General features: G+C 44.9%; 1 protein-coding gene and 1 non-coding gene across 3 annotated transcripts in view; one reads left to right on the forward strand and one right to left on the reverse strand.

Moving 5' to 3' along the window:
- Positions 1-27,313, forward strand: part of LOC138959299 (TNFAIP3-interacting protein 1-like) — a 37,273-nt gene that overhangs the window by 8,153 nt on the left and 1,807 nt on the right. The window contains exons 3-16 of one of the 2 annotated variants that reach the window (XM_070330715.1): positions 2,356-2,708; positions 3,544-3,701; positions 4,118-4,783; positions 5,284-5,472; positions 6,952-7,046; positions 7,639-7,759; positions 9,043-9,114; positions 9,386-9,583; positions 11,416-11,562; positions 12,007-12,108; positions 12,847-12,993; positions 14,689-14,772; positions 17,653-18,016; positions 18,595-18,650. In XM_070330715.1, coding sequence (XP_070186816.1) covers positions 2,492-2,708; positions 3,544-3,701; positions 4,118-4,783; positions 5,284-5,472; positions 6,952-7,046; positions 7,639-7,759; positions 9,043-9,114; positions 9,386-9,583; positions 11,416-11,562; positions 12,007-12,108; positions 12,847-12,993; positions 14,689-14,772; positions 17,653-18,016; positions 18,595-18,650 — 2,616 coding nt within the window. In that variant the 5' untranslated portion in view covers positions 2,356-2,491. Of the gene's footprint in view, positions 1-2,355; positions 2,709-3,543; positions 3,702-4,117; positions 4,784-5,283; positions 5,473-6,951; positions 7,047-7,638; positions 7,760-9,042; positions 9,115-9,385; positions 9,584-11,415; positions 11,563-12,000; positions 12,109-12,846; positions 12,994-14,688; positions 14,773-17,652; positions 18,017-18,594; positions 18,651-27,313 lie in introns of both variants that reach the window. The other variant, XM_070330716.1, reaches the window with a different exon arrangement.
- On the reverse strand, positions 26,981-27,099 carry LOC138960552 (5S ribosomal RNA). Its single transcript, XR_011454028.1, has one exon. It is a non-coding gene; the product is annotated as a 5S ribosomal RNA (ribosomal RNA).

Consider the following 27,313-nt stretch of genomic DNA (forward strand, 5'->3'; position numbering starts at 1 on the left):
TAATATACTTTCTTATGTGATAACCAATGTACTATATTTTCTCAGGACAAAGAACAAATGTTTATTTTGAATGTTTTATGTATGTTATTATTACGGACACAAACGCTCAGCAATGTAATTTCTCTTTTAGAGATTAATAAAGTTATTGTATTGTTGTATTGTATTGTAAGGAGGCAGAGAAACTCAATGTGAGCAGAGGGAGGGGTGGAAGGAGGTGGGAGAGAGAGAGAGAGAGAGAGAGAGAGAGAGAGAGAGAGAGAGAGAGAGAGAGAGAGAGAGAGAGAGAGAGAGAGCCGCGCTCGGACTACAGTACTGTGGCGAAGTTACTGTGGCGAAGTTACCGGGACCGGTGACGAATCTACCGTGTGACGAACTTACTGGTAGCCGCAGACACATAGATCTCCAAACAATAAAACAAGAAAACACGTGACTTGACAACAAAACAACCTATCATAGAAATGATTTTCTCGGCAAAATTGTATCTATTTGTTCCTGAAGGTGTGTCAGTTTTGCTTGAAGGGCCTTACTGAGCTGTTGGTCATCGTGTCACGTGTGTCGCCATACGGTCTGCCGTTCGACGGTTCGGCCGCGCGACCGTGCATCAGTGACAAAATGTTCACGAGGCGCGTGCAGTTCTGTGCTTTGAACTGGCCACCATTAAGAAGATGATTTTCAACATCGTCCAATAATAAAAGCATACATTTTCTTCAGATTGAAAAAGTGACGCTCTCACTCAACGTAGCAAGGTAGAGACTTGGACGAAATAATTGTTCATTTCCCCAAGTATAGCAGACGACAAAGGAAATGTTTACATTGCGCATGCGTATTGAAGAAACGGAGCAACTGAGGGGATTCCCCATCTTCAAAAAGTACAAAGTTGGCGTCCTGTGCAATAGATTGAAAATGTAAAAGCGCTACATTTCAAATATTTGAATACGCACAATTTTACCACAAAGTTTAAAAGTCTTTTGGGATAATTTTTCGGTCATTAGTCGTCTATTCCTGTGCAAAAATCAAAATGCAAAGAGGTTTATTCTGCTAGTTGCTCGTTTCTAGTTTTCAGTCAATCGCCATTTCGACAGCTTGTTGCGGAAAGTTTCACAGGTTATGTTGTTTTCTTGTGTTCTGCTTTCCTTTACAAAATTATCTGACGTGGCCAGCTTTTAATATCGCTCTGTTTGTAAACTTTTAAAAATCTCATTGTCTCACAAAACATAAACTCTAACTGAAAAACGAAACAGAAGCGCGCTTTTTGTGGAACTTGGCCGAGAAGACAAGAAAAGTGAACTTCCGTACGGCACCACTGAATGGCGTTTTAACCGACCATCTCTGTTATTGTCTTTGGGCTACTTTTGCTATGAAGAACAATTTTGGCAAAACATGTAAATCCAAACAGTGTCGTCAGCACGTGGCCCACATGAGAGTTAACCTCACATCGTAAGCTCTAAAATTATCCGGATGGCATTGCGTTGCGCTGATGAAACGGACAAACACGTACAAAGCTCCCGGGTGGTTGTAGTTGCATATATATAAAAGCGCACATATATATGTGTGTGTGGCTTTAACGCTGAACGAATTATGTTTGTTGTTATTTTTTATGGTTGAAACTTTCATTTTGAATGGTTTAATTACTTTAAATGTTTCGTTTTGTCAGTCAAACGTTCAATAAACTTACTATTTGCAGAACAAGTCTCCTGGCATCTGAGAAAAGTAGTACGAATCATTAAAATGAATAAAAGACTTTCATTCTCTTCTAGTAAGGGTTACAATACCAACTGCAATGAACAACTTCAAGAAATGTGTAAACAACGCTTAAGAACAAACTAAACTAAACTGCAGAAGCATATATAAATTGTATTGCCAACTCTTTGTATTAGCTAGGCTAATATATATTATCTATATATATAATATAATATATAATATAATATATAATATAATATAATATAATACAAAGGGACTTTGCTCTGTAAATCTCGGTCCCCCTTGTGGAGGGTCTGATGCTCCCAATAGGCTGTCTGTGAAGGGATACTTACTTCTCTCTCTTTCTCTGCTAAGAGATTTTAACAAATCTCGGAAGAAAGTCTCTGCTGACTTTCAATTGTTTCTGATGTTTTATATAGTATGTATAGTAATAAGCAATGTGACTTGAAACTATAGCAATTTCATTCAATCATTGTTGGAGTGTATCCAGACTTAAAAATTTTGTATATATATATACTCGGAGTGTATATGGGCTTTACCTTATTGTTTGATTTCTTGATTTTTAAACAATATCAATCAACCTGATCGGAATGGAAAAAAACACCTCAAGAAACCCTTTGTTGAGATTTCACGTTTATTTTCTTTTGCTTTCAGCCGTTAACCTAGCAAAGAGAGGAGGCACCCTACTTCAAGCATTTCTTTCTGTGAATCCTAAAAACTGTAAAAGTGTAGAGTAAGACGACAACAAGCCCTTTGGGAAAAACCTGTCGTCTTTCAGCTCTCAAATTGTATGGATTCACAGTCTGAAATGCTTGAAGTAGCCACAGGAAGCGGCAGCAGCAGCAGTGACAGCATTGTTAACATCAGCCGCTCCGGTGCCTCCAGTATTTCAACATCTGCCTCCACATCCAACACGACCGCCACGGAAAAGCTCAACATAGAAATTGCATCATTGAAAGAAGATAAAAAAAACCTTGAAGGTCGCATCCGAGGTTACAAGACTTTAAGTGAGTTTCACTTTTGATTTTGGCTGATTCTCTGCTTATGTTCTGTCGTTCATATGTAAATCTGAAACTTTTAGCTTTTGTTTGTGAATGCATCTGTGCAGTATGTGTGCCTATTTTTGCTTGAGAAAAGAAGACAATTAATTACTTTCATTTATGTTATATATAGATCTGGTAGTCATACAACTGGTTCCAGATAAATAAAACTTTTGGTTTTGTTAAAAGGGAAAAGTGTGTTTTGTCAGCATAATAAAAATTTAAGACAGTCTCACTATCACTATTATTTCCAGTAATTATAGGTTAGGCGGTATTGAAAGATATCCTGTGTCTTCAAATCAATTACAATCGTAAAATGCTAAGTTGTAAGAACTTAAGAAGTGTTCACAGTCTTTCGATCATTGTTTATAATTGTTCTTTTGGAAACATTCTTACCCCCCGCGGGTTAGGGGGAAGAATGTACCTGATGCTCCCCAGCATGTCGTAAGAGGCGACTGAGGGATTCTGTTTCTCCTTTTACCCTTGTTAAGTGTTTCTTGTATAGAATATAGTCAATGTTTGTAAAGATTTTAGTCAGGCAGTATGTAAGAAATGTTAAGTCCTTTGTACTGGAAACTTGCATTGTCCCAGTAAGGTAATATATTGTACTACGTTGCAAGCCCCTGGAGCAATTTTTTTATTACTGCTTTTGTGAACAAGAAACAATTAACAAGTGGCTCTATCCCATCTCCCCCTTTCCCCGTCGCGATATAACCTTCGTGGTTGAAAACGACGTTAAACACCAAATAAAGAAAGAAAGAAAGGAAACATTCTTAATGTTGCCTGTAAATGTTTTGCACAGGTGACTTGCTGGTTGAGTGCCGCAAAGAGAACGAACAACTGAAGTTACAGGTGACATCACTGACGCTGTTCGTGAAACAGAACGAGAGGATGTCTGATGTTGACCGCAGGTCCATCGCCTGTAGTCCGTTCTCTCTTGTCTCCATGGAGGCTTTACGGGTAATTTGACATTCATTTTCAGCCATGCTGATGATATATACGAGTACATGTAATTTGCTGTCTTTGAAAAATGTACATGTACATTTGCCAATTTCCTGACTTCTTCTGCATTTTTGCTGTTTTATGAAGAGGATTTCTTTACTGCAGACAATTTTAACTTTAGAGGCACTGGTGAAGTTATTATGACTTTCTGAAAATAACATGCTGATGTTTATCAAATCTACTAATAAATCTAACTTTGTTTTAGCAATGCATTTTTGATAGTCTTGGCCATAGTCATAGGCTTTTTTCCTTTTCTTTTTTTTTACCCAGTTAATAATTATTATTTTCTTTCTTTGATGCCTATATTATATTTTGAAACAAGATCAAATTTGTTTCAGGGAGTAGCATTAACTGTCTGAACATTTCTTTTTAAGCAACAGGGAAAGAACAGCAACCCATCTGAGCTCGACATGAACAACCTCTCACTCTCACACCAGACGTTCGACAACAACAGACCTACTATGACAAGCCCCAGGAATACAATCTCGCCTTCTCACATTTCGCACCCCCCAGTGTCTGGGCCACCAACCTCTCTGCAAGAGACTGTAGGACCACCAGGGAAAGAAGACGAGACCAGGCTCATTTCGTTGACCACTCCCACGAAAGGTGGATCCGAACCAGCCTGGACACCTCTGGAGAAGATGCCAAAGCAGGAGTCCCTGGGACTGATCAGCAGCTCATCTCCAGCGGCTAGCCTTTCACCTGAAAAGCGGGCACTGGCATCTACTGCAGATAGGGAAGCATCTTCTGCTGACAGCAAGGCTGGGCTTAAAGAGTCACTGACTAGCGGTAGCAGCTCTCCAGAGCTCCTGCAGTTGGACTCGGATAAATACGAGGAAGCAACTTACGAGAAAGTTGGTCGACAGCTGGGTCGAGGTCACGCTGGCCTGACTGGTTCCATGTACGGGGCGACTGGCGGCAGAAGAGAGGAGTCAACAAGACCTGTGGACTTCCCCAGTCTGTCGTCAGGGCTGAGCAGTGGCATGGTGCAGTCCCAACCCCACAGCCACAGCAGCAGCATATACAACCCTCCGTTCATGGTATGGTCTTCTCAGGATTTCTTTTTGTATCAACGGTATCCCCCCCCCCCCCCCCCCCACACACACACACACTTAAATTTGTGTGAGAGATGATGCTGCCATAAATAGTCTAATACATACATGTAGATATAAAAACGACAAAGTAATCTTCTATTGTATAACAATTAGCTATGTTTTGATTGATTGACTGATTTGAATTATGTTTTTGTCTGTTCATTCATTCATTTTCTGACTGTGTCAGTGTGTGTTTAGAGTGATTATAGTTAAAACTTATTGCTGGAAATGCCACATATTGCAGTCTAATGCACATGAAATTAGAGCAGGGTGTTCTCTAAATGTACTTAGGAGTGATATGATGGTAGCGGTGAAGAGACTAAGGCATTCAACAGACTCTTTTTGTAAACACTTTTTTTTTGTCTAATTGCACGCAAGATCAGCAACAAATACTGATCAGATCGACAACGCTAAACACTAGCACTTTTATTTTCCCTTCAATTCAGGCCATGAGGCACCAGAGCCAGATGGGCGCAGCGTCAGACAAGCCCAATTCTGGCCTTGCGGCAGAGGTGGAGACCATTACTGAGCGTCTCAACAGTGAACCGGGCGACAGCTCCCCCGCCATTGCTTTCCAGATGCACCAGATTGCTGAGCGCATCTCCAGGCTGGAGCAGAAAGAGAGGGACCAAAAGGTGAAATTGCTTTTCAGAGTATGGTCACAGCTGCTGTCTGCCTATACAGTGGAACCCCCCTTTTAAGACCCCCAAATGAAAGACTTCCTCCTTTTTAAGACCTTGCTTTTTCAGCCTTTTGTTCACACTGTTTGTAAATGAACCTCCATTGTAAGACTCGATCTCTCCTTTTTTTTGTTGACCGGCACGGTTAGCCTAGTGGTAAGGCGTCCGCCCCGTGATCGGGAGGTCGTGGGTTCGAACCCCGGCCGGGTCATACCTAAGACTTTAAAATTGGCAATCTAGTGGCTGCTCCGCCTGGCGTCTGGCATTATGGGGTTAGTGCTAGGACTGGTTGGTCCGGTGTCAGAATAATGTGACTGGGTGAGACATGAAGCCTGTGCTGCGACTTCTGTCTTGTGTGTGGCGCATATCAGGGCGTTAAGCAAACAAACAAACAAACTCCTTTTTTGAAACACAATTTTCTCAGATTTTTGGAGGTCTTACAAGGGGAGTTCCACTGTTTATAAGTGTTTTGTTTTATCAGAACACATATATACTGTACCCCCCGCGGGTTAGGGGGAAGAATTTACCCCATGCTCCCCAGTATGTCGTAAGAGGCGACTAACGGATTCTGTTTCTCTTTTTACCCTTGTTAAGTGTTTCTTGTATAGAATATAGTCAATGTTTGTAAAGATTTTAGTCAAGCAGTATGTAAGAAATGTTAAGTCCTTTGTACTGGAAACTTGCATTCTCCCAGTTAGGTCATACATTGTACTACGTTGCAAGCCCCTGGAGCAAATTTTTGATTAGTGCTTTTGTGAACAAGAAACAATTGACAAGTGGCTCTATCCCATCTCCCCCCTTTTCCCGTCGCGATATAACCTTCGTGGTTGAAAACGACGTTAAACACCAAATAAAGAAAGAATATATACTGTGTATATACACAGCAGTCACGCTTTTTCATGTTCCAAATTGGTTTTTTCCTTTTTTGAGTACAATTGGTGATACAAAAAGACCAAGAAAACACAACAGTAACCAGTTTTGATATTCTTCATCAAAATTTCGTCAGCCTGTTGCTGAAATGTCGATGTGAACAAGAGCTAGTCACCCTATAGAAATGACGAAGTCAAGTGTTTATTTTATTTATTACAGTGGAAAATGAAATGGGGGTAAACCTACAGAGGTTATTCTGAACAGAAAGTCTGAGGAAACAAGGTCTTAAAAGGGAGGGAGTCTTAAAAGGGAGGGAGTCTTAAAAGGGGGGTTCCACTGTACATTTATTGGGTAAAATCTGTCTGTCAGGATATGATCCAGTGTTTATTTGTTGCCAGTTTGATTGTCATTTCTGTATTTTCAGAATTGTATGGGTAACATAATTGAAAATTCTGGTTTAAAGCATGATTCCTCTCACACAGACTTGATAAGTAAGTGAGGTGATGGTGAGTGTTTGAAAACCTACGACAAGTTCTTACATTTGATTTTTTTTTTCATTTTCAGAAACTGATTGACACCTTAATGAGAGAAAACCAAGATCTGAAGAGACAGGTGAAAATGACCGACAGCTCACACCAGTCTGAAACTGTTCAGCTCAGGTATATCAAATGTTTTTTATTTTTGTTGTAACTTCTGTACACTGTTCACACAGAGATATTGTAGTAATGGGGATTGCCTTGTTTCAGCAGTTCTAGGTTTGTATGTGGGGGGGGGGTGGGGGGGGGGGCAATAAGTAAGAGAGAATATAATCTAGCAATTGGCAAGTCACATCTTGGAGGCACTGTCCTTCCCGTGAAAACATTTCTGCCCAGGCTTTTATCAGATCTGCGCATATGTGTCTAAACTCCTGAATACTAAGACTCTTTCCCAAAAGTAAGGCTTCCATTGTGCACCTGTGTCCAAGAACTTCTCCATTTTTAGTTTACTTTTTTCATCTCCAAATGCTTTGTTTCTACGGTAGAACCCCATTTTTAAGACCAAATTCTTTCAGATTTTCTGTTCATAAGGTCTGTAAATGTACCTCTATTAAGACTTGACTTTCTGAGATTAGTGCAGGTCGTAAAAGGGGGGGTTCCACTATATTTCATTTACTTTCATTTCTTTTCTTCTGTTTTTTTGTGTGCCTACACTAGGCAGCAGATGGTTATCTGAATATAGCATTCTGTTCATGTGTGTGATTTTCATGTTCAGGGAGCAGAACACACGGCTGATGCAGCAGCTGAAGAGTCAGAATCGTGGAGAAGAGACATCTGTCCTGAAAGCGTCCGGCACTCATGGTGACTGGGTTCATGTGGAACGTTCCCTGCACACGGTAGGTATATTTGACTAATGGGAGAGTGTTGGGTGTATGTGTTTGTGTGTGTGTGTATTTGGGCGTGTGTTTGCGCATGTTTGTGTGAGAGAGAGAAACGCTGAATAGGAAATAACTCGCGTTTGATTATATATAAACATCTTCAAGTTGGTCCAGTGTCCATGAAACAGAGAAACTGGTTTTAAATTCAACATCTCTTCAGTCTTTTGGGAAATAGCGGGTGACATTCTATATGGTTTTTTTTTTGGTTTTTTGAGTCACTTGAGAAAAAGTGACTATGTAATCGGTCAGTGTTAGTCTGTCCGGCCGGCCGTCCGGCCGGCCGTCCGTAGACACCACCTTAACGTTGGACTTTTCTCGGAAACTATCAAAGCGATCGGGCTCATATTTTGTTTAGTCGTGACCTCCAATGACCTCTACACTTTAACGATGGTTTCGTTGACCTTTGACCTTTTTCAAGGTCACAGGTCAGCGTCAAAGGAAAAATTAGACATTTTATATCTTTTCTCGGAAACTATCAAAGCGATCGGGCTCATATTTTGTTTAGTCGTGACCTCCAATGACCTCTACACTTTAACGATGGTTTCGTTGACCTTTGACCTTTTTCAAGGTCACAGGTCAGCGTCAAAGGAAAAATTAGACATTTTATATCTTTGACAAAGTTCATCGGATGTGATTGAAACTTTGTAGGATTATTCTTTACATCAAAGTATTTACATCTGTAGCCTTTTACGAACGTTATCAGAAAAAGCAACACACAACTTAACGTTGGGCTTTTCTCGGAAACTATAAAAGTGACCGGGCTCAAATTTTATGTGAACGTGACTCATTGTGTTGTGAATAGCAATTTCTTCCTGTCCATCTGATGCCTCATATAATATTCAGAACTGCGAAAGTGACTCGATCGAGCGTTTGCTCTTCTTGTTTCATGTAGAAAATGTAGGCCCTTCATGTTAGCATTTCATCTAACACCTCTTTATGATGTTGTGTGGTGATAGCAGTATTCTACTTTTTCGTTCTGAGTTTTGACTTGTATGTTAACTCATTGTCTCCATATCCGTACCTACTCATATGGCTCTATCTGACCAGACACGGATATATCCGCTCAGACTGTTAGCTTCAGTCGCTTCCTGTAACGTCCATCTAACGCCTGCATTCCAGCGTGTTGATACACAGTTACTAAAATTCTGAGTGACCTGCTGCAGCACAGCTGGTCTCAGCAAAAAACAACTTGGTCAACACAGGTGGGGTAGAAAGTGTTCACAAACAATTCTTTGTTTCAGGGTGAAAGCCTCAATGCCTCTGACCAGTCCCTGGTTGATCGGGTTCGCAAGCTTGAGCAAGAAAAGGCTGAGGTAAGTTCTTTTACGTGTTTTCTGTCCTGATCTTTCCTTTCTTTGTTTATATTTTCATTATAGTTTCTTTCTTTCCTTCTTTCTTTCTTTCTTTCTTTTGTTCTGTCAGCCCTTCTTTCTTTCTATTATGCTGTATTTTGGAACAGAGAATATTCTTTGATTCAACAGAGAATTTTCTTTGATTCAGTGGATTTTGTATTGAGCAAATCAAACACAATTTACATAGTAGATAACAACCAAACTTATAGTTCCGTCCTGTAATGTCTTACAGCTTCAGCGCGCCAACAGCAACTGGAAAAGCCAGTGGGACAAGATGGAGCAGAGTCAGCAAATCAAGATGGGCGACTTACGGAGCAAGCTTGCAATGACCGAGCAGGAGCTCTCGACCTTCAGAGCACGCTTGGCTGAGCAGGCGTCAGAATTTGAGTCACGCATGTTGGAGATGAAGCGACGCATTGAGGAAGAGGAGGTAATCTTTGAGTCTGCTCCTTGTTTGTGTGTGTGGGGGGAGGATGGTGGGTAGAATGGGGGGGGGGGGGGGGGAGTTTAGCAAGCACATGTGTGTGTTTGACTATGCACACATGCCTTTATGTCTGTCTAAGCGTGTGTGTGTGTGCGTGCGTTGGTCAGTCTGCATGTTTACCTGTGCCTGTGAATGCATGTGTTTATATTGTTCAATGCATTGTTACCACCTAAGCTAAGTGTTGAAATATCTGATAGTGATATTGAGGATGCTGAAGTTCATGTGTTTGGCCAAAAATGCTTGACTGGGTTGTCGGTTAGTTTGGTAACAGAAATTAGTACATATCAGGGATGTTGCTACAAATCCATACCTATAGGACAAATGTCCTGAGTTCTTCAGCATCAATAGGACATTCGACCGCTTTCAGAAAGTTTAATAGGACATTATGAATTTGCGCCAAACAGCTTATAACACATTCCATGGAATTGTTCCAAAGTCATGTGCCCACACACACGCACACACACACGCGCTGTAGAACACACACATAATATAGTAAATACATCAACACAGTGTGTGTATAATGTTGTATTTGTTTAGTTTCAAAGAAACCACAACAAAGAAACCAACATGAACAACTTCAGAGCTCTTACTTTGATTACAAACTGCATGATTTGGATAAAAGTTGAAAAACAAAATGATCGGTTTGATCTTTTGCAGGCTTTAGGGGTTTTTTTCAGCGGCATAATTCAGTGCTTCGTCTTGTATAGAAAACAAGAGGCGAAGCCTTCAAGGCTCACGTAAGAAATCGACAAACAGTAACACAAACTCAATCACTCCGTCACACACACACACACACACACACACACACACACACACACACACACACACACACACACACACACACACACGCACACACACACACACACACACACACACACACACACACACACACACACACACAGAGTAAGCATAGGTGAAACTGTGCAAGAAAGCGAGACACTAGATCTAGATCTGTCTGTCTGCATGTAGCCTACTTACAGGGACACGACTGCCAACTAGTCTCGGCCCGCTCAAAACAATGACACTTTCAGTAATTCCTTCGCGTGACGTCTAACCCTCTTACGCCATAATGTGACGTGTTAAAGTTTCTCAGTACCACAGACATACACACGCACACACGCACATACGCACAGACAGACAAAGTTACGATCGCATAGGCTACACTTCGTGAGCCAACAAAAGCAGACGACAAATTCAGTCAGTTGGAGTTGTCTCCCGTACTCCTGCAGCATGCACTGATCTAAAAATAATCCACTATAATAGACGGTTATACCCAAACGGCGCATACCGCAAACGGTTCGGGAATTCCCGACAAAAGAAAAGATCCGCACTGGCAACTCCAGTGTTAGCTGAACACGAGAGCGTTCGATCTTTTAGAAGATTTGTATCTTGAAATGAAAATTAACGAATATCGCGCTGTCCGAAGGAATGGAGAACATATCGGACAATGACCACACTCAGGCTAAAACGATAGGACATCTGACCGACATGCGGCAATGTGAATCGGACATTTGGGGATTTTCATCGATAAATGTCCGATGTCCGACGCCTAACGACATCCCTGACATATGTACATTGTATGTTGAAGTTGGTTGGATACAGTATTGTATGCACAATCCAGATTGAATGTGGAAGTATTTAAAAGGAATGATGCTGAAGAGTTATGGGGTGGGGGTATATCTGCATGTATCAAAAACAAGTTGAAAATTGAGTGAAGTCTGCAAATGTCCTGAACAAATCAGTCCACTTCAGGGAAAATCTTGCTCTGCTTGTTCCAGAACCAGAAGGAAGATGCTCAGCATCGGCTTTGTCTTGCTGAGCGCCAGGTCACGGAACTGTCAGACCAGCTGAACGAGGTTCGAACTCAGCTATCTGACACTGCAAGGGATAAGCAAGCCTTGGCGGCTGAGATCAGTGTCCTCAAGGTGATAATAGTAGTAGTTAGTAAAGAGCACTCTAACGCAGAGTTTACACCTAGACTCAGTTCAGGGACATCGAAATCTGTGCATAGCAAATAAGTTTTTGGCTCTGTGAGAAACAAACACACATGTGTATTGCATGTTCTAAACACGCATGTGACAAACACACATGCATGTTTATATGCATGCTCACACACACACATACACACACATGCACACACACAGCATTGACAATTGATACAAACACATACTTATTATCAGTGCCATCACAGGTAAGAATACTAGTTCAAAACACAATATGTACATGTAACGACAGTCAGTATAAAGCAAAGGCCTGTACGCCTTACTCTGCAAAACAAATTAGATTCGGTCATTCCTGATGTCTAGGTTAAAGTCGCTTGCATTTAAAACATACACAGCTCCTGATGTACTGATACTATCTACCTTCAGGCTCATGCGACTGGCCAGGAGAAGCAGATGACCAGAGCAGGTGGCTCCAGATCTGGTTCCCAGGCCGCTCTAGAAGGTGAAATCGCCATGCTGAAAGAACAGGTCAGTTTGGCTGCTAGCTGATTCTTATCTTTGATATGTTTGAGTTGAAGAGATGCATGATGGTGCAAGACTTTTGTTGAGGACAGCATCATTTTTTTCAGTTGTATTGCAACTGTGAAAAAATGCGCGATTCATTATTGGTATTTGTAATTGTGTAACCTAAGAGAAACTTTCTCTGTAACAGAAAAGACTCGCTCCAACCAAAAAGATTCTAACAATATTGCCCCCTGCCAGTCTTTATGCGCGATTCATTATTGGTATTTGTAATTGTGTAACCTAAGAGAAACTTTCTCTGTAACAGAAAAGACTCGCTCCAACCAAAAAGATTCTAACAATATTGCCCCCTGCCAGTCTTTATGCGCGATTCATTATTGGTATTTGTAATTGTGTAACCTAAGAGAAACTTTCTCTGTAACAGAAAAGACTCGCTCCAACAAAAAAGATTCTGACAATATTGCCCCCTGCCAGTCTTTATGCGCGATTCATTATTGGTATTTGTAATTGTGTAACCTAAAAGAAACTTTCTCTGTAACAGAAAAGACTCGCTCCAACCAAAAAGATTCTAACAATATTGCCCCCTGCCGGTCTTTATGATGCACATCATGTGCATTAATTCAAGAACAAATAGAAGTGTTGAGATTTGAACCATGAATTATGTTACACAGACTCTAGTTATACTAAAGTGCAATAATTTCACTTTATCTTGCATTTGTTGAACGTCTTTTATTTTACAAACAGCTCAAGGTGTTTGCCGAGGACTTTGAGCATGAGCGAGAAGATCGTACCACTGCACAGTCAGCGAGAGATGCTGCCAAGAAGAACGCTGAGACCTTGACACGTCAAAACCATTCTCTGAACTCCCAGGTCAAACATCTGCAGAAGCAAGTGAGAAGGGTTAATTATGCGATACAATTCATCAGTAGTCATTAATATGAGCATATGTTGAGTTCTGAATCCCAATTTCATCTTTGTTCTTCTGACACAACATTGTAATTGAAATACAGTTCTGTTTAAACCATACAATTCAGTGCAGTAAATTCAAAGTTATCACTGAATGACATGGTCATTTTACATCTGAAGTAACTTCAGTGAATCTATCTTATCACTTGTGTATTGAATATATACTAAGCTTATTATATGTTACGGAGAGAAATGTTTTTGTGATTGACTATTGACAGACGCAGCAGTCTTAATTAGCAGTAAAGACAAAATATATTGGCCTCCCAAGTGGAAGGTTCATTTTTGAATCTGGCGAGTTCAGAGGTTTTTCTGATTGCCCATATCAACTTATTTGCAGACCTGCTAGTTATCCCCCTTTGTGTGCACACACAAGTAAAAAGACAAAAACAAAAACAAAATCATGTCATCTTTGTCGCAGATTTATTGGTTATTCAGACCTGTTTACCCATACGATTTCACCGTGTTTTGTACGCAAAGTTGCCAAGAATACGACCAATACGTTTGGAGGGGAAAAAAATATGACGATCGTAAAAAAAAATCAAGTTTGATTGTGATCACTAAATGGAAGAAGAAGAAGAAGAAATCGAAAGTAGGTTGCCAAACCTGTTCTCGCGATAGCCCAGTGAATAAAATCCAGCTTTGACAATTGGTCAATGTAATCACGTGAGACGTGATATGACGAGATTGTATCTGCCGCCATTGTTGTCGTCGAGTCCAGCACGTTGACGAAAATGTCGAAGCCGTAATGCCTTAAAGTTCCACTTTTTGAGTCACTTGAGAAAAAGTGACTATGTAATCGGTCAGTGTTAGTCTGTCCGGCCGGCCGTCCGGCCGTCCGTAGACACCACCTTAACGTTGGACTTTTCTCGGAAACTATCAAAGCGATCGGGCTCATATTTTGTTTAGTCGTGACCTCCAATGACCTCTACACTTTAACGATGGTTTCGTTGACCTTTGACCTTTTTCAAGGTCACAGGTCAGCGTCAAAGGAAAAATTAGACATTTTATATCTTTGACAAAGTTCATCGGATGTGATTGAAACTTTGTAGGATTATTCTTTACATCAAAGTATTTACATCTGTAGCCTTTTACGAACGTTATCAGAAAAACAAGGGAGATAACTAGCCTTTTCTGTTCGGCAACACACAACTTAACGTTGGGCTTTTCTCGGAAACTATAAAAGTGACCGGGCTCAAATTTTATGTGAACGTGACTCATTGTGTTGTGAATAGCAATTTCTTCCTGTCCATCTGATGCCTCATATAATATTCAGAACTGCGAAAGTGACTCGATCGAGCGTTTGCTCTTCTTGTTAAAACGGACAATGTTATTGCTGCCCTTGAAGCAATAGCTCGTGAACGTTTCTGGTGAGTTGCAAAATACTCTCAATTTTTTGAAAATACGCTGAATCTCGGTGAAAAGTACACCAAAGTCAAAGTGTGGGTAAACAGGTCTGGTTATTATTTTGTCACACATCTGACTCAACGTACAGTCTGTCCCAAAACTATTAAGTATTTTGCCTCTGACTTCAAACAAGTTTAACATATTCGTACCATACTCAGTCACAAAAAGTTATTCATCAATGTAAAAATGATCCATACAATGTATCCTCTGATGCAGATCAAAGACCGAGATGACACAATTTCATGGACTCTGCGTCAGAATGAGACATTGCAGCGACAGCAGTCTGACTTCAAGAAGAAGGTGAGATTCCAGTGGATGAGTACTGTGCAATATGTTTGTCCTGTAAAGGGAGTGGAAGAATTCTTGCTATCAGTACGGCCATGTACTTCACAGATTGCCTGTCTCAGCTAAAAAAAAAAAATAAATAAAAAAAAAAAAAAATCTACTGCAGCATGAATGAGGTAGTGAAGAGGACACAGAAAATTGTAAAGACTTGCTGTTGTTGATGACATGCAGACCTGTATACAAGATCTTATTCAAAATGATTCTGCATTGTTGTGCCATTTGAGGTACCTGATAAGGATTATCAGTCAGTAAGTTGAATAGATATGTAATTGTATTGGCGGGCCTGTGAGGATTGTATGGATTAGGCATTACAGCTGCTTTCTCTGTTTTGTGAGGCTATTAGAACTCTATTACACACACACACACACACACACACACACACACACACACATCCTCTCTTCCTCTCCCCCTCTCTTCTCTAACTTTTATCTCGCTCTCCTTTTTGCCTGTAGTTCACCACTATTTTCAGGAATGCGAAAAACTCTGCATGTAAGTGTTACTGTTTTTGCTGTGAGTTATTGAACTGCTTCTTGTTTCAGGATTTCTGTTTAAGTGACACACAAATAATGCCTCTCAGTGAACTGTCGGCATGCTAGTTGCAGCCCAATGGCACTACATGCTGTTCATTGACATTAATATGATCCTCCCCTATTGGGCACTGTCTGTTTGTGTGGTGACTTTCCTATGTTTGTTGCCCCTATAAATAGTGTCCTGTTTTAGGGGTTATAAGCTCCAACCCACGACCCCACCCCCCAAAACACTATTCTGAATCTTTTCCAACACTTCTGAATCATTTGTTGTTTCAAAGAAATTTTGAACGAGGAAATATCCCCTCTCCTCCTCCTCCAACTCCCCATCCCCCAATTTCACAAGGAGGCTATACAAGGATTGTCACACTGCAACTACGTTTAAATGTGTACCAATGGGATTGTCTTGTCACAGGATTTGTCATGTTGCAGTGATGGCACTAATATTTTTTCAAACTGATACACAAACTTTTATAATGAAAACTATCCAGAAAAAAAAGGTAGGCTGGTCGTTGGAACCAGTAAGAGTCCAACTCAGAGTACTGATTTTGTTGTTTTACCAGCGAAAAAAACCGGTAGTTCTTAAAATCAACCAGTAGGTTATACCGGCAACCAATTATTTTCCGATATTTTCTCATTTCAACCGGTAAAATACCGGTAATTACCGGTAAACGCCAATACTGTGTTGGTGCACTATATGCCCCTGATTGCGATGAAAATTAGTAAGCTACACAAGCAGACATGCCCTTAAACTGTGCAAAGAGAAGCCTTGCCAGGAATGTACAGGGTAAGAGTAGATCAGTGGCATGTTGTTGTGTACACTGGTGGTGAGGAGCGAGTTTTGAAGTCCGCTCATGGGGATGTGGATCACATTGCGGGTCCCTTCCTATGATGTGGCAGTCAGTACGTTCTCTGCAGCCACAGGAGAAGGTATGGCAGTATCTTAGTTACAAAAGCGTTTGTGAACTCTGAGCTGTCATCAACTGATTATTTTAATTTTATTGTTATATTTGTTGTTGTTCTTGCTGTAAACACATGATACCACCAGCCAGGGATGTAACACACTCATGATACCACCAGCCAGGGATGTAACACACTCATGATAGCACCAGCAAGGAATGTATCACACTCATGAAACACCCATCCAGGAATGTATCACACTCATGAAACACCCAGCCAGGAATGTATCATACTCATGAAACACCCAGCCAGGAATGTATCATACTCATGATAGCACCAGCCAGGAATGTATCACACTCTTGAAACACCCAGCCAGGAATGTATCATACTCATGATAGCACCAGCCAGGAATGTATCACACTCTTGAAACACCCAGCCAGGAATGTATCACACTTATGATAGCACCAGCCAGGAATGTATCACACTCATGATAGCACCAACCAGGAATGTATCACACATGATAGCACCAGCCAGGAATGTATCACACTCATGATAGCACCAGCCAGGAATGTATCACACTCATGAAACACCCAGCCAGGGATCTAACACACATGATACCACCAGCCAGAGATGTATCACATGCATCATAGCACCAGCCAGGAATGTATCACACTCATGATACCACCAGCCAGGGATGTAACACACTCATGATACCACCAGCCAGGGATGTATCACACTCATGATAGCACCAGCAAGGAATGTATCACACTCATGAAACACCCAGCCAGGGATCTAACACACATGATACCACCAGCCAGGGATGTATCACATTCATGATAGCACCAGCCAGGAATGTATCACACATGATACCACCAGCCAGGGATCTAACACTCATGAAACCCCCAGCCAGGAATGTATCACACTCATGATACCACCAGCAAGGAATGCATCACACTCATGATACTGCCAGCCAGGGATGTATCACACATGATAGTACCAGTCAGGGATGTATCACACTCATGATAGCGCCAGCAAGGAATGCATCAGTACTCATGCTACAATCAAGCTATGAATCATACTCAAAATGCCACCAGTGAGGAAAGTATCATATTCATGCATAATGCTAGCGAGGGAAGTATCATACTAAGTGTAATAGTAACATGCAGCTCCTAATTGCAAGTTGAGCATTGTAATTTGCACAAGCAGACGTGCCTTGAAATTATTTGACACAGTGGCATTAGAAATGCTGTTGAAAAAAACCCATATTTATACCAGGGATGGAGGGACCATTGTATGTATGTGTCAGACTTTTTATGTGCAGGAATCAATTAACAGTAAATACATTTGTTACGCACATCATTGAGACATTAACCACAGTATTTTAAAGCACACGCTTTATTTTTTCCAGCTTGCTTCCGAGTGGGAGGAGAAGCAAAACCTGCAACGAATGCTGACACTGGCCCAGCGACAGCAGCAGCAACAACAGCAGCAGCAACACCAGCAACAACCAATGCGCAACCCTTACCTGCAGCATGACCCTCAACCTGCATACAGCTCAGCAGGTTTTTACCAGCCCCCTCTCCAACCCCCCACTGGCCCTCGCACAGTTCCGTACTATAGTGGACAGGGGCTGTCGCAGCCTCTGAACCGCACTGCGCCTGCTGCCATGTCCCCTGAACATCTGCCTGGCGCGTGGACCTGTGTTGCGTGCACGTACATCAATTACCCGGGACGCACTGTGTGTGAGAGCTGCGGTCTGGTTAACTCGCCCAGTGAGTGCATTGCTTGATTTTCACAATTTTGTTTGTTTGAGATAACATTTATTTAGATCCATGTCCATAGGTCTTTTTTTTTGTCTTTTCTTTTTTTTGAAATGTGCAGTTAATCTCGTTTTTATTCTCTTGTAGTATTCCCTTTTTCATTTTTTTCTGGTTAATTCCCAGTGATTTGCTATATTTTCACAATGTTGTTTTTTGAGGTAACATTTATTTAGCTTACTTTTTTTGGTCCATGGGCCTTTTTAAAAAACAATCCCGTTTTTGTTCTCTTTTAGTTCTCCTTTTTTAATTTTTGTCTGGTTAACTCGCCCAATGAGTGAGTGCAATGGTTGATTTTCACAATTTTTTTTGTTTGAGATTACATTTATTTAGCTTATTTAGGTCCATGGGCCTTTTTTAGTTAAAATGTGTCGTCAATCCCGTTTTCAGTCTCTTGTAGTTTTCACTTTTTAAGTTGTTTCTTGGGAAAAAATGTAGACTGTTCAATGAAATTTTAATCTCAATGTTGCTATTTCTGTTGTGTGCAAATGACAAGATCTGTAATAATTTCTGTGGTTTTGTTTCTTTCTCAGGAGCTGATAACTACGGCTACAACTCACATGACATGTACGGTTCTTCAGACCATGCAGTAAGTCTAGATGTTTATGTTGTCAAGATTCATCTATGTGCTTGTCTTTCATTTTGCAGGATGATAGCATGACTTAAATGAATAGTAATTAAAAAAATAATAATTATTTGTTAAAAAGGTAAAAACAGGAGCCTCTTGTTTTCTGATAGGGGTCCTGTGAAGTAATATGTTAAGGGGCCTGTATGTTTCTGTTATGAAAAAATATATATTTAACATAAAGTCTTCGCTTCTATTCACAATTTTTCAAATTAGTTTGGATGTGTGGGACTTTTTCCAAGGAGTTACACCAAACAGCAGAAGCGTAAATGAGACTGTGCCAAAAGGTCAGGTGTCATGTCTACTGTCCCGAATGACACACGATTGCTGACATTTCACCATTGCCAACAGAATAAACAAATAAGAAATAGGTAGAAAATGAATGTGAAAACTGACTTTAATTGTTGATCAGTATTTTCTATACCACTAACAAATAATCTACTTGCACATAGCTGTTTGGCAAATGTATGTTGCATGGGACACACTGACATGAAAGTGGAAGATGTTTTTCCCTCTAGAGAAACTACATATCAAGTTACACTTTTTGTGCTCTTCCATTCCAGTTGGCAATCAATTGTTAACGCATGTTATTAGAAAAAATAGAACGAAAACAGATTAGATAGAATGAAAAATGTACTGGTGATGTCATTTGGGACATACTGACATGAAAACGTCACCTTTTGGCACAGTCTCAAATGCGATGTAATCAGTATAAAAAAAACAAGAAATGTAGGTTGTTGGACCGTTTGTTATTGACAAAACAATACGTTACAGTCACAAATATATCGACCCAAAGGTCTTTAAAGTGCACAGACAAACAATTAGTAACAAGAACTTAGCTTGATCGAATGTTTCGGCCGCTTGTTGGGAAAGTCCCAAGCGAATCAACAAGCAACTGTTGACTTTCCCAACAAGCGGCTAAAACATTTGATCAAGCTAAGTTCGTGTTACTCATTGTTTGTCTGTGCACTTTGAAGACCATTGGGTCGATATATTTTTGACCGTAACGTATTGTTTTGTCAATAACAAATGTACCAACAACCTACATTTCTTGTTTTTTTATTCTGAATTTTGGAACATTGGCAGCCTCTTTGGTTTTGGATTTGATGTACAGCAGTCCCTCTCATGAACGGACACCCTTGGGCCCTAGCAAAACTGTCCGTACATTGCAGGTGTCCGGTCACGGGAGGGGTGACCACACCACCCCCTCCCCCGGGCCATACACTCGACTCGCACAGAGACACACAAACAACAGGATTGAGTCTATGCTAATCCCTTCTTGTGGCTACTAAACAATAACAATAAACTCCTAATAGTTCTTTAAACGTTTTGTAAAAAGGATTTGTTTGAAAAGTGTTGAAAAGAAGAGATAAAATAAATCCTCAAGGCAGTGAACACACTCACCATGCGCTGACATACGAAAGCAGCCACACAAACACAGTACAGAGGAGCGCTTGAAAACCAGTTTGAATAAATAGCAGCAGATAGAGCTGCATGTCATAATCATGTAATTTATTTTTTCTTGTCTGGCTTTATTGACTGCATGCCGATCATGTGGCATGGCAGTGACTTTTCACTCTTCAGTCGGAAATACACGGTACATAACACAGCTCCCACTCTCCCTCACTAATGCCTACCCCAAGCCGTGACAACTGATGCTTGGAAATTTTGTGGAAGAGTACACCTCTCTATTTCTCTACAATGCTCTTCCTGCTGACATGCAGTGACAGCGGACACCCCACAGAGTTTAGCCAGCTAACCCTCCACCCCCCCCCCCCTCCACCCCCACTTCCTCTCTCTCACTCCCTCCAGCCATGTACTGTTGGGGGCTGTGGCCAGAGAGGTGTCAGCTAATTGAGGCCAGCTGCACTGTTCACTCAGAGCAAAACCAGTTGACTGTGTCGTAACTTTTGACAAGGCAAGACAACTGAAGGGTTCACAGATTAGGCAACCGACTCACTGGTCAAGGCTGAGGGGAAACAAGAGTATCTTGTCAATGAAAGAGGTTACACACAGACACACGATGCTGAGAACTGTGGCCGGTTTTTCACTCACTTTCGCTCAGGACCTTCATCGACTGTGGTTTCTGTTGTTTACGTCCAACAGACAAGAATAAAGAGCTCAGTGCAGTTTCATGTTGGCATCTTCGCATGTACTCTTCACTCCTGACCAAAACTACACCACCTCCTGATGGGTACATGTGCACTCAAGTTATCAGTGACTGTCATCACGCCATTGCGGCTGTGATCTTCGTACCAAGAGCCGGACTGCTCTGTTATCGATTTTGTTGTGGTGAAAATTTGACGATGGTCTGTCCGTACATTGGAGGTATGACCTGCTGTTGGGACCGAATGTAAGGCTTCTTTTTAAGCCTACTGTCTATATGACACTTACCGAGACAGTACTATTCTTGCACATTATCTATTATAGGCCGAAAAAATTGGACAAAACGCTGAGTGGGTACAATTATCTCCCATAACCATGCGCCACCGTGGATCCCAAGCACTGTCCGAGTGCTTCCCCCTTACAGGATGTAGGTGGCGCGTCCTCTTTCTTTATGAGCTGCAGACCCTCAAAAAGCCCATAACATATCAAGAGGGGAGGCGGGAGGGAAACTCTAATAGTACTGTCTCGGTAAGTATCATATAGACAGTAGGCTTAAAAAGAAGCCTTACAGTCAATATAACACTTACCTCGACAGTACTATTCTTGCACAGAATACCAGAGTGGTGTGAGGGTGATATGTAGAGTATTAAACTCCTTAATCAAAATCACTTAAATCCAAGGATTAAGATACCCAGGCAATTTTCGAACAGTACTACCGTAAAAGAAAATATACCCAAGAAACATATCTTAGACTGACGTGACCATGCTGGCAACCACTGCTGTGTGGTGAACTCAATGTCAAAGTCCAGGCCACTCAAAGCTTGAATACCACTGAGTCTACGGCAAGTGGCTAAAGCGATGAGGAACAATTAGTCTTAAAAATCAGCAACTTGATACTGATGCCTGCCAGGGGTTCAAACTCATTGCTACGCAGGAGTTTGAGGACCAGAAAGACATCCCCCTTGGGAAATGAAACCCGAGGTTTAGACACCGCTGCATTGCTAATACCCGAAAGGACATTAGCGATGAGGGAGGACCTGATCAAGTGTTCAGATCTGCGACCAGTAGCGGCCGCAATCGTGGAAGCGATGGCAGATCTGTATCCAAGAAGAGTCTTAGAAGAAAGACTCTTCTTTTGATACACTTCCACCAGGAAGTTGGCCAAGTCCTGTGTTGAGGGATAAAGCGGCTTTATCCCCTTGGACAAGGCGAAGGTGGCCCAAGCTCTCTAGCGTAAGTCGTAGAGCTGATTAGTTGATCGCCTCTTAGCGTTCAAGGAAAACTCTACTGAACTCTTGTGCAATCCTAGTGCAAGCAGTTTGGAGCGCACAAGAGCCATGCGGTCAAGCACAGACTCTCTGGACGTGGATGAGGGAGGCATGATCGAGGCTGGAGCAGACCTCCCCCGTCCAGATCCAGAGGTAGAGGGTCTACGTGGGTGAGACCGCGAAGATCTGGAAACCACGGAGCTGTTGGCCAGTAAGGCGCGACCAAAATCAGTCTTGGTCGTTCCTGCAGATATTTTGCCAGCACCCTCGGAATCAGAGATGTCGGGGGATAGGCGTAAGCATCGAGGAGCCTCCACAAGAGAGTGAATGCGTCCAAGTGGAACGCATTCATGTCTCGAAAGGGGCTGACGTACCTGGGAAGCCGAGCGCTGAATCGAGTTGCGAACCGATCGATCAGAGGACGGTCCCACCTTGCCCACAGACGCTGTAGAACGTTGTGAGCGATGGTCCATTCTGTGGAGAGAACCTGATCGCCCCGACTGAGAATGTCGGCCAGGGCGTTCAGTTTCCCCGGAACGAACTGGACTGACATCCGGACCTGATTGGTCTGGCACCAGAGCAGAATCTCCTCCGCCAACAGGGAGAGGGACCGAGAATTGGTGCCCCCCTGGTGGCGAAGGTAAGCTAAGCATGTGGTGTTGTTGTCCCCGTTGAAAATCAGAGGGGCCAAGGACAGGCCGAATGGGAGGGCCCGAAACTCGAACACTGTGCCCTCCCAAACGAACCGGAGCAGATGTCGGTACCCCGGGGCCACCAGGATGTGGAAGTAAGCATCCTGGAGGTCCCAGACATGGCCCAATCGTTTGGCCGGATGGCCAACCGGACCGACGAAGGGGTTTCCATCTTGAACTTGCACCTGTGAAGGTACAAGTTCAAGGTGGAGAGGTCCAACACCGGCCTGAACCGGCCGTCCTTTTTGGGGACGGTGAACAGGCGGGAGCAGAACCCCGGAGAAGGCTGAGAAAGGGGGTAGACCGCCTTCTTCTCGACCAACGAGTTCACCTCGTCCTGAAGAGCCTGCCATCTGGCAGGGTCTCGAGGAGGGGGGAACGTCCAGGGTAGAGCGGACAATGGAGGTTGTGACGACAGCGGTAGAGAAAACCCCGACCACACCACCCTCAAGAAAAACTGGTTGGAGACCAGTCTGCCCCACATGCCGCGGGCCCGAAAAAGGGAACCGACGGACGAAAGAGGGGCAACTTGAGGGGGCGTCAACGTAGGGCCGGGACTCACTGAAAATTCTGCTGGCGGGCAGGCGCAGGCTTGCGACCACCCCCCCTGGTGGTGCTGCTTCCCCTTACCTGTCTGAGCACCCTTCGTCTTGCTTGGGAACGCAACAGGCGCCTAAGAGGAGGAAGAAGGAGGCAGTGAAACTGGCTTCTTCTTCTTCTTCTGAGGCTGGGAGCTGGAGGTGACTGTATGTAGCACTTCTCTTACTCCCCGCCGCCGTCGCCGAAGCAGCGAGGCCAACCATCAGAGATTCAGTGTTCCTCTGGCGTGTGGACTCCACCACAGAACGAACAGTGTCCGGATGAAAGAGGGAAGAAGGCTGAGGAAACGTGTTCCTCAGACTCTTCCTCATATCCGGAGGCACTATAGAAGTAGGCAGAAAATGATCACGGAACAGGGCCAATAAAGTGGACCCGTGTTCCAATGGCCAATTCTGTCGCAGACGTCACGCACGATCGCACGGCATGCAAAGCCCGATCCACTCGAACCGTGTCAAGGACCCGAGTGGAATCGGACTCTGCCCGATCGGGAGGGTCCAACAGTGTGGACAGAGTGCTCATCCATGTCAAGGCCTGTGATTGGGCCTCGACTGTGGAAGAAACGGTGGCCTCAAGATTGTGGAACGAAGCAGAGCTCAGTTCCACCTTCTTGACCGAAGGCACCTCCCCAACGAACACATCACCGTCAGCCCCACCCTAAACACTCGAAGTCTGGAAAGGGAGAGTTCGAGAGTCAAAGGGAAAAGGGAGGGACGAAACAGATTGGACACGAGGAAACAGTGGAGGTGCGCCTCCCGAAGGAAAGCATGGCACTGAACCCGCGTCCTCCCGAGGAACATAGGTCGCGTTAGCACGTGAATCTGTACTCCTCAGGCGATGTGCTGCCGCTTCCACCGTGGCACTAAGACTAGGGTGGAACGCGAATTGCCGGCGGACGGATCGTTCATAAAACGAGCCGCCGGCAGACGCGGCGTGAGCCTCCCGCGCCCGGGCCGAAGCGGACTCAAAGGACGAGAGGGCGTCTCAGGGAAGGACGTCCTGAAACTGTTCAAACGTCCTTCTAGCTGTGCGAGGACGAGCCTCCTGCCTCTCGTCCTCAGACCCCGGGTCCAGGTCCTGTGTGTCAACACTAGACGACAGACGCTTAAGAGAGGCATCCGTGACGTCAAGACGCCGCGTGATGTCTGTCATGTACTGTTGGAAAGTACGAAGCATAGCTTCGGAAGTTCCATCAGAAACCGGCAAGGGTAGAGGATCAGTGTTAACCTCAGGGCGACCCTGATCCTCCTCCCTATCGTCCTCCGACTCACTCTCCTCTTCACTTCCCGACAACTCCTCAAAAGCAGGAGTGTAGGGAGCTTGAGGGGGAAGAGCCGAAAGCGATGAAGCAGGCTGTGAAGAAACGCCCACAGAAGCAAGAGGCCGCGAAGACCCCTGCCCCAAAGACGAAACGTCTCCAGCAGCCGAAGGGGGAGAAAAACAACAACCCTGCGACTGTTGGGTCAGCCCAGCCAACGAACCCCCGCCATTTATAGACTGAACAGGAACCCATTGGGTCTGATCAGAAAAGAAATGGTCCGGTCCGGTCGGGGGTGCCGATCCGGTCCGGTAGGGTGGTCCGGTGTTCCGGTCCGGTGCCGGACCATCCGGAGGTCCCGTTCGGCACCGAACCATCGTACCCACAGAAGTGTTCGGGTGGTTAGGTCCGGACGTGGACATACCGTACCATCCGGACCCGTGGTCCGGTATGGTCCGGTTCGGTGCCAGACCATCCAGACCAACAGAGGTGGTCGGGTGGTCCGGCACCGGACTCGTAGGTCCGGTACCATCCGGAGGTCCTGTTCGGCACCGAACCATCCGTACGCACAGAAGTGTTCGGGTGGCTCGGTCCGGGCGTGGACGTACCGTACCATCCGGACCCGTAGGTCCGGTTCGGTGCCAGACCATCCGGACCAACAGAGGTGGTCGGGTGGTCCGGACCGGTCCGGTAGGGTGGTCCGGTGTTCCGGTCCGGTCCCGTACCATCCGGAGGTCCCGTTCGGCACCGAACCATCCGTACCCACAGAAGTGTTCGGGTGGTTCGGTCCGGACGTGGACACACCGCACCATCCGGACCCGTAAGTCCGGTGGTCCGGTGCCAGACCATCCGGACCAACAGAGGTGGTCGGGTGGTCCGGTCCGGACCGGACCACCGGTCCAGTACCGGACCATCCAGACCCGTAGGTCCGGTCCGGTCCCATCCGGAGGTCCCGTTCGGCACCGAACCACCCGTACCCACAGAAGTGTTCGGGTGGCTCGGTCCGGACGTGGACATACCGTACCATCCGGACCCGTAGGTCCGGTTCGGTGCCAGACCATCCGGACCAACAGAGGTGGTCGGGTGGTCCGGACCGATCCGATAGGGTGGTCCGGTGTTCCGGTCCTGTGGTCCGGTCCCGTACCATCGGGAGGTCCCGTACGGCACCGAACCATCCGTACCCACAGAAGTGTTCGGGTGGTTCGGTCCGGACGTGGACCTACCGTACCATCCGGACCCGTAGGTCCGGTGGTCCGGTATGGTCCGGTTCGGTGACAGACCATCCGGACCAACAGAGGTGGTCGGGTGGTCCGGTTCGGACCGGACCACTGGTCCGGTACTGGACCATCCGAACCCGTAGGTTCGGTCCGGTCCCGTAGCATCCGGAGGTCCCGTTCGGTACCGAACCATCCGTATCCACAGAAGTGTTCGGGTGGCTCGGTCGGACGTGGACATACCGTACCATCCGGACCCGTAGGTCCGGCATGGTCCGGTTCGGTGCCAGACCACCCGGACCAACAGAGGTGGTCGAGTGGTCCGGCCCCAACCGGACCACTGGTCCGGTACCGTACCATCCGGACCCGTAGGTCCGGTGGTCCGGTGTGTTCCGGTTCGGTGCCAGACCACCCAGACCAACAGAGGTGGTCGGGTGGTCCGGTCCCGACCGAACCACTGGTCCCGTACCGTACCATCCGGACCCGTAGGTCCGGGGGTCCGGCAAGGGCCAGAGGTACTGTCCCGTACCGGACCCTAAGGTCCGGTACGGTCCCGTACCATGGGTCCCGTCCGGACCAAACCCGGAGGTCAAGTCCAGTTGGGACCCGTGGGTCCGGTTCGATCCCGACCCGTAAGCCTGGAACGTTCCGGACCCTTGGTCCGGACCATCCGTCACCCGAACACCAGACGCTAAGGAATGGCGTGGGGTCAAGACGGTCCGGTCGGAGGTGTCGGTCTGAGCAACAGAAACAATGTTCCCGTCGCCCTGACCATTCGACAGAAGTACCACGTTCTGTCGAACACCTCCACGTCCAGTAACTAGTCGGCCGGAGCGTCTTAACAAGAGGGACAGCCACCAGTCACACGGACGTCAGAGGGAACCGTAGTAGCAGTGGTCGTAGGCACGAAGCCTGAAACCCCTGCCCCCACAGGACCGCCCTGAACGGGGTCAATTCGCATCCCAACCCCAGCGGGGAGGGAATTCAGAGACCCCGTCATCTCCTCCGATCTCCCCCCCCAGGAGGCCGAAACTACTGTCGAAACAGCAGCAGACGACCCAGCGAGGGAGTTCAGAGGAGGACCCGTGTCCCTCCTGGCTTCCACAGCGGTGGAAACCGAGGAGGGCACAGGAGAGGCACCGGAAAAGGAAGATTTTAATGCCAACTGCACCCGGTGTTCCCAGGCGGTCACCCATCCAAGTACTAACCGGGCCCGACGTTGCTTAACTTCGGTGGTCGGACGAGAACCGGTGTTTTCAACGTGGTATGGCCGTTGGCTGTCAAAACCTGAGTCTCTCCAGTAGCCCCTAGATCGGATTCACCAACCCCCAAAGAGGGTTGGGAATCGACCTGCCCCCGGATTCGAGACAGGGAGGAGAAGGAAACCTTCCCCCCAGGCTCGAAACCGGGAGGAGCTGAAGCCTGAGACTGAGGGCCGGACAACGGCGTCGAAGGGGGGGAAGCCTGTTCCACTGAAGGAGAAGGAGAAAGA

This window comes from Littorina saxatilis, linkage group LG2 (assembly GCF_037325665.1).
Source record: "Littorina saxatilis isolate snail1 linkage group LG2, US_GU_Lsax_2.0, whole genome shotgun sequence".
Taxonomy (NCBI): Eukaryota; Metazoa; Mollusca; class Gastropoda; order Littorinimorpha; family Littorinidae; genus Littorina; species Littorina saxatilis.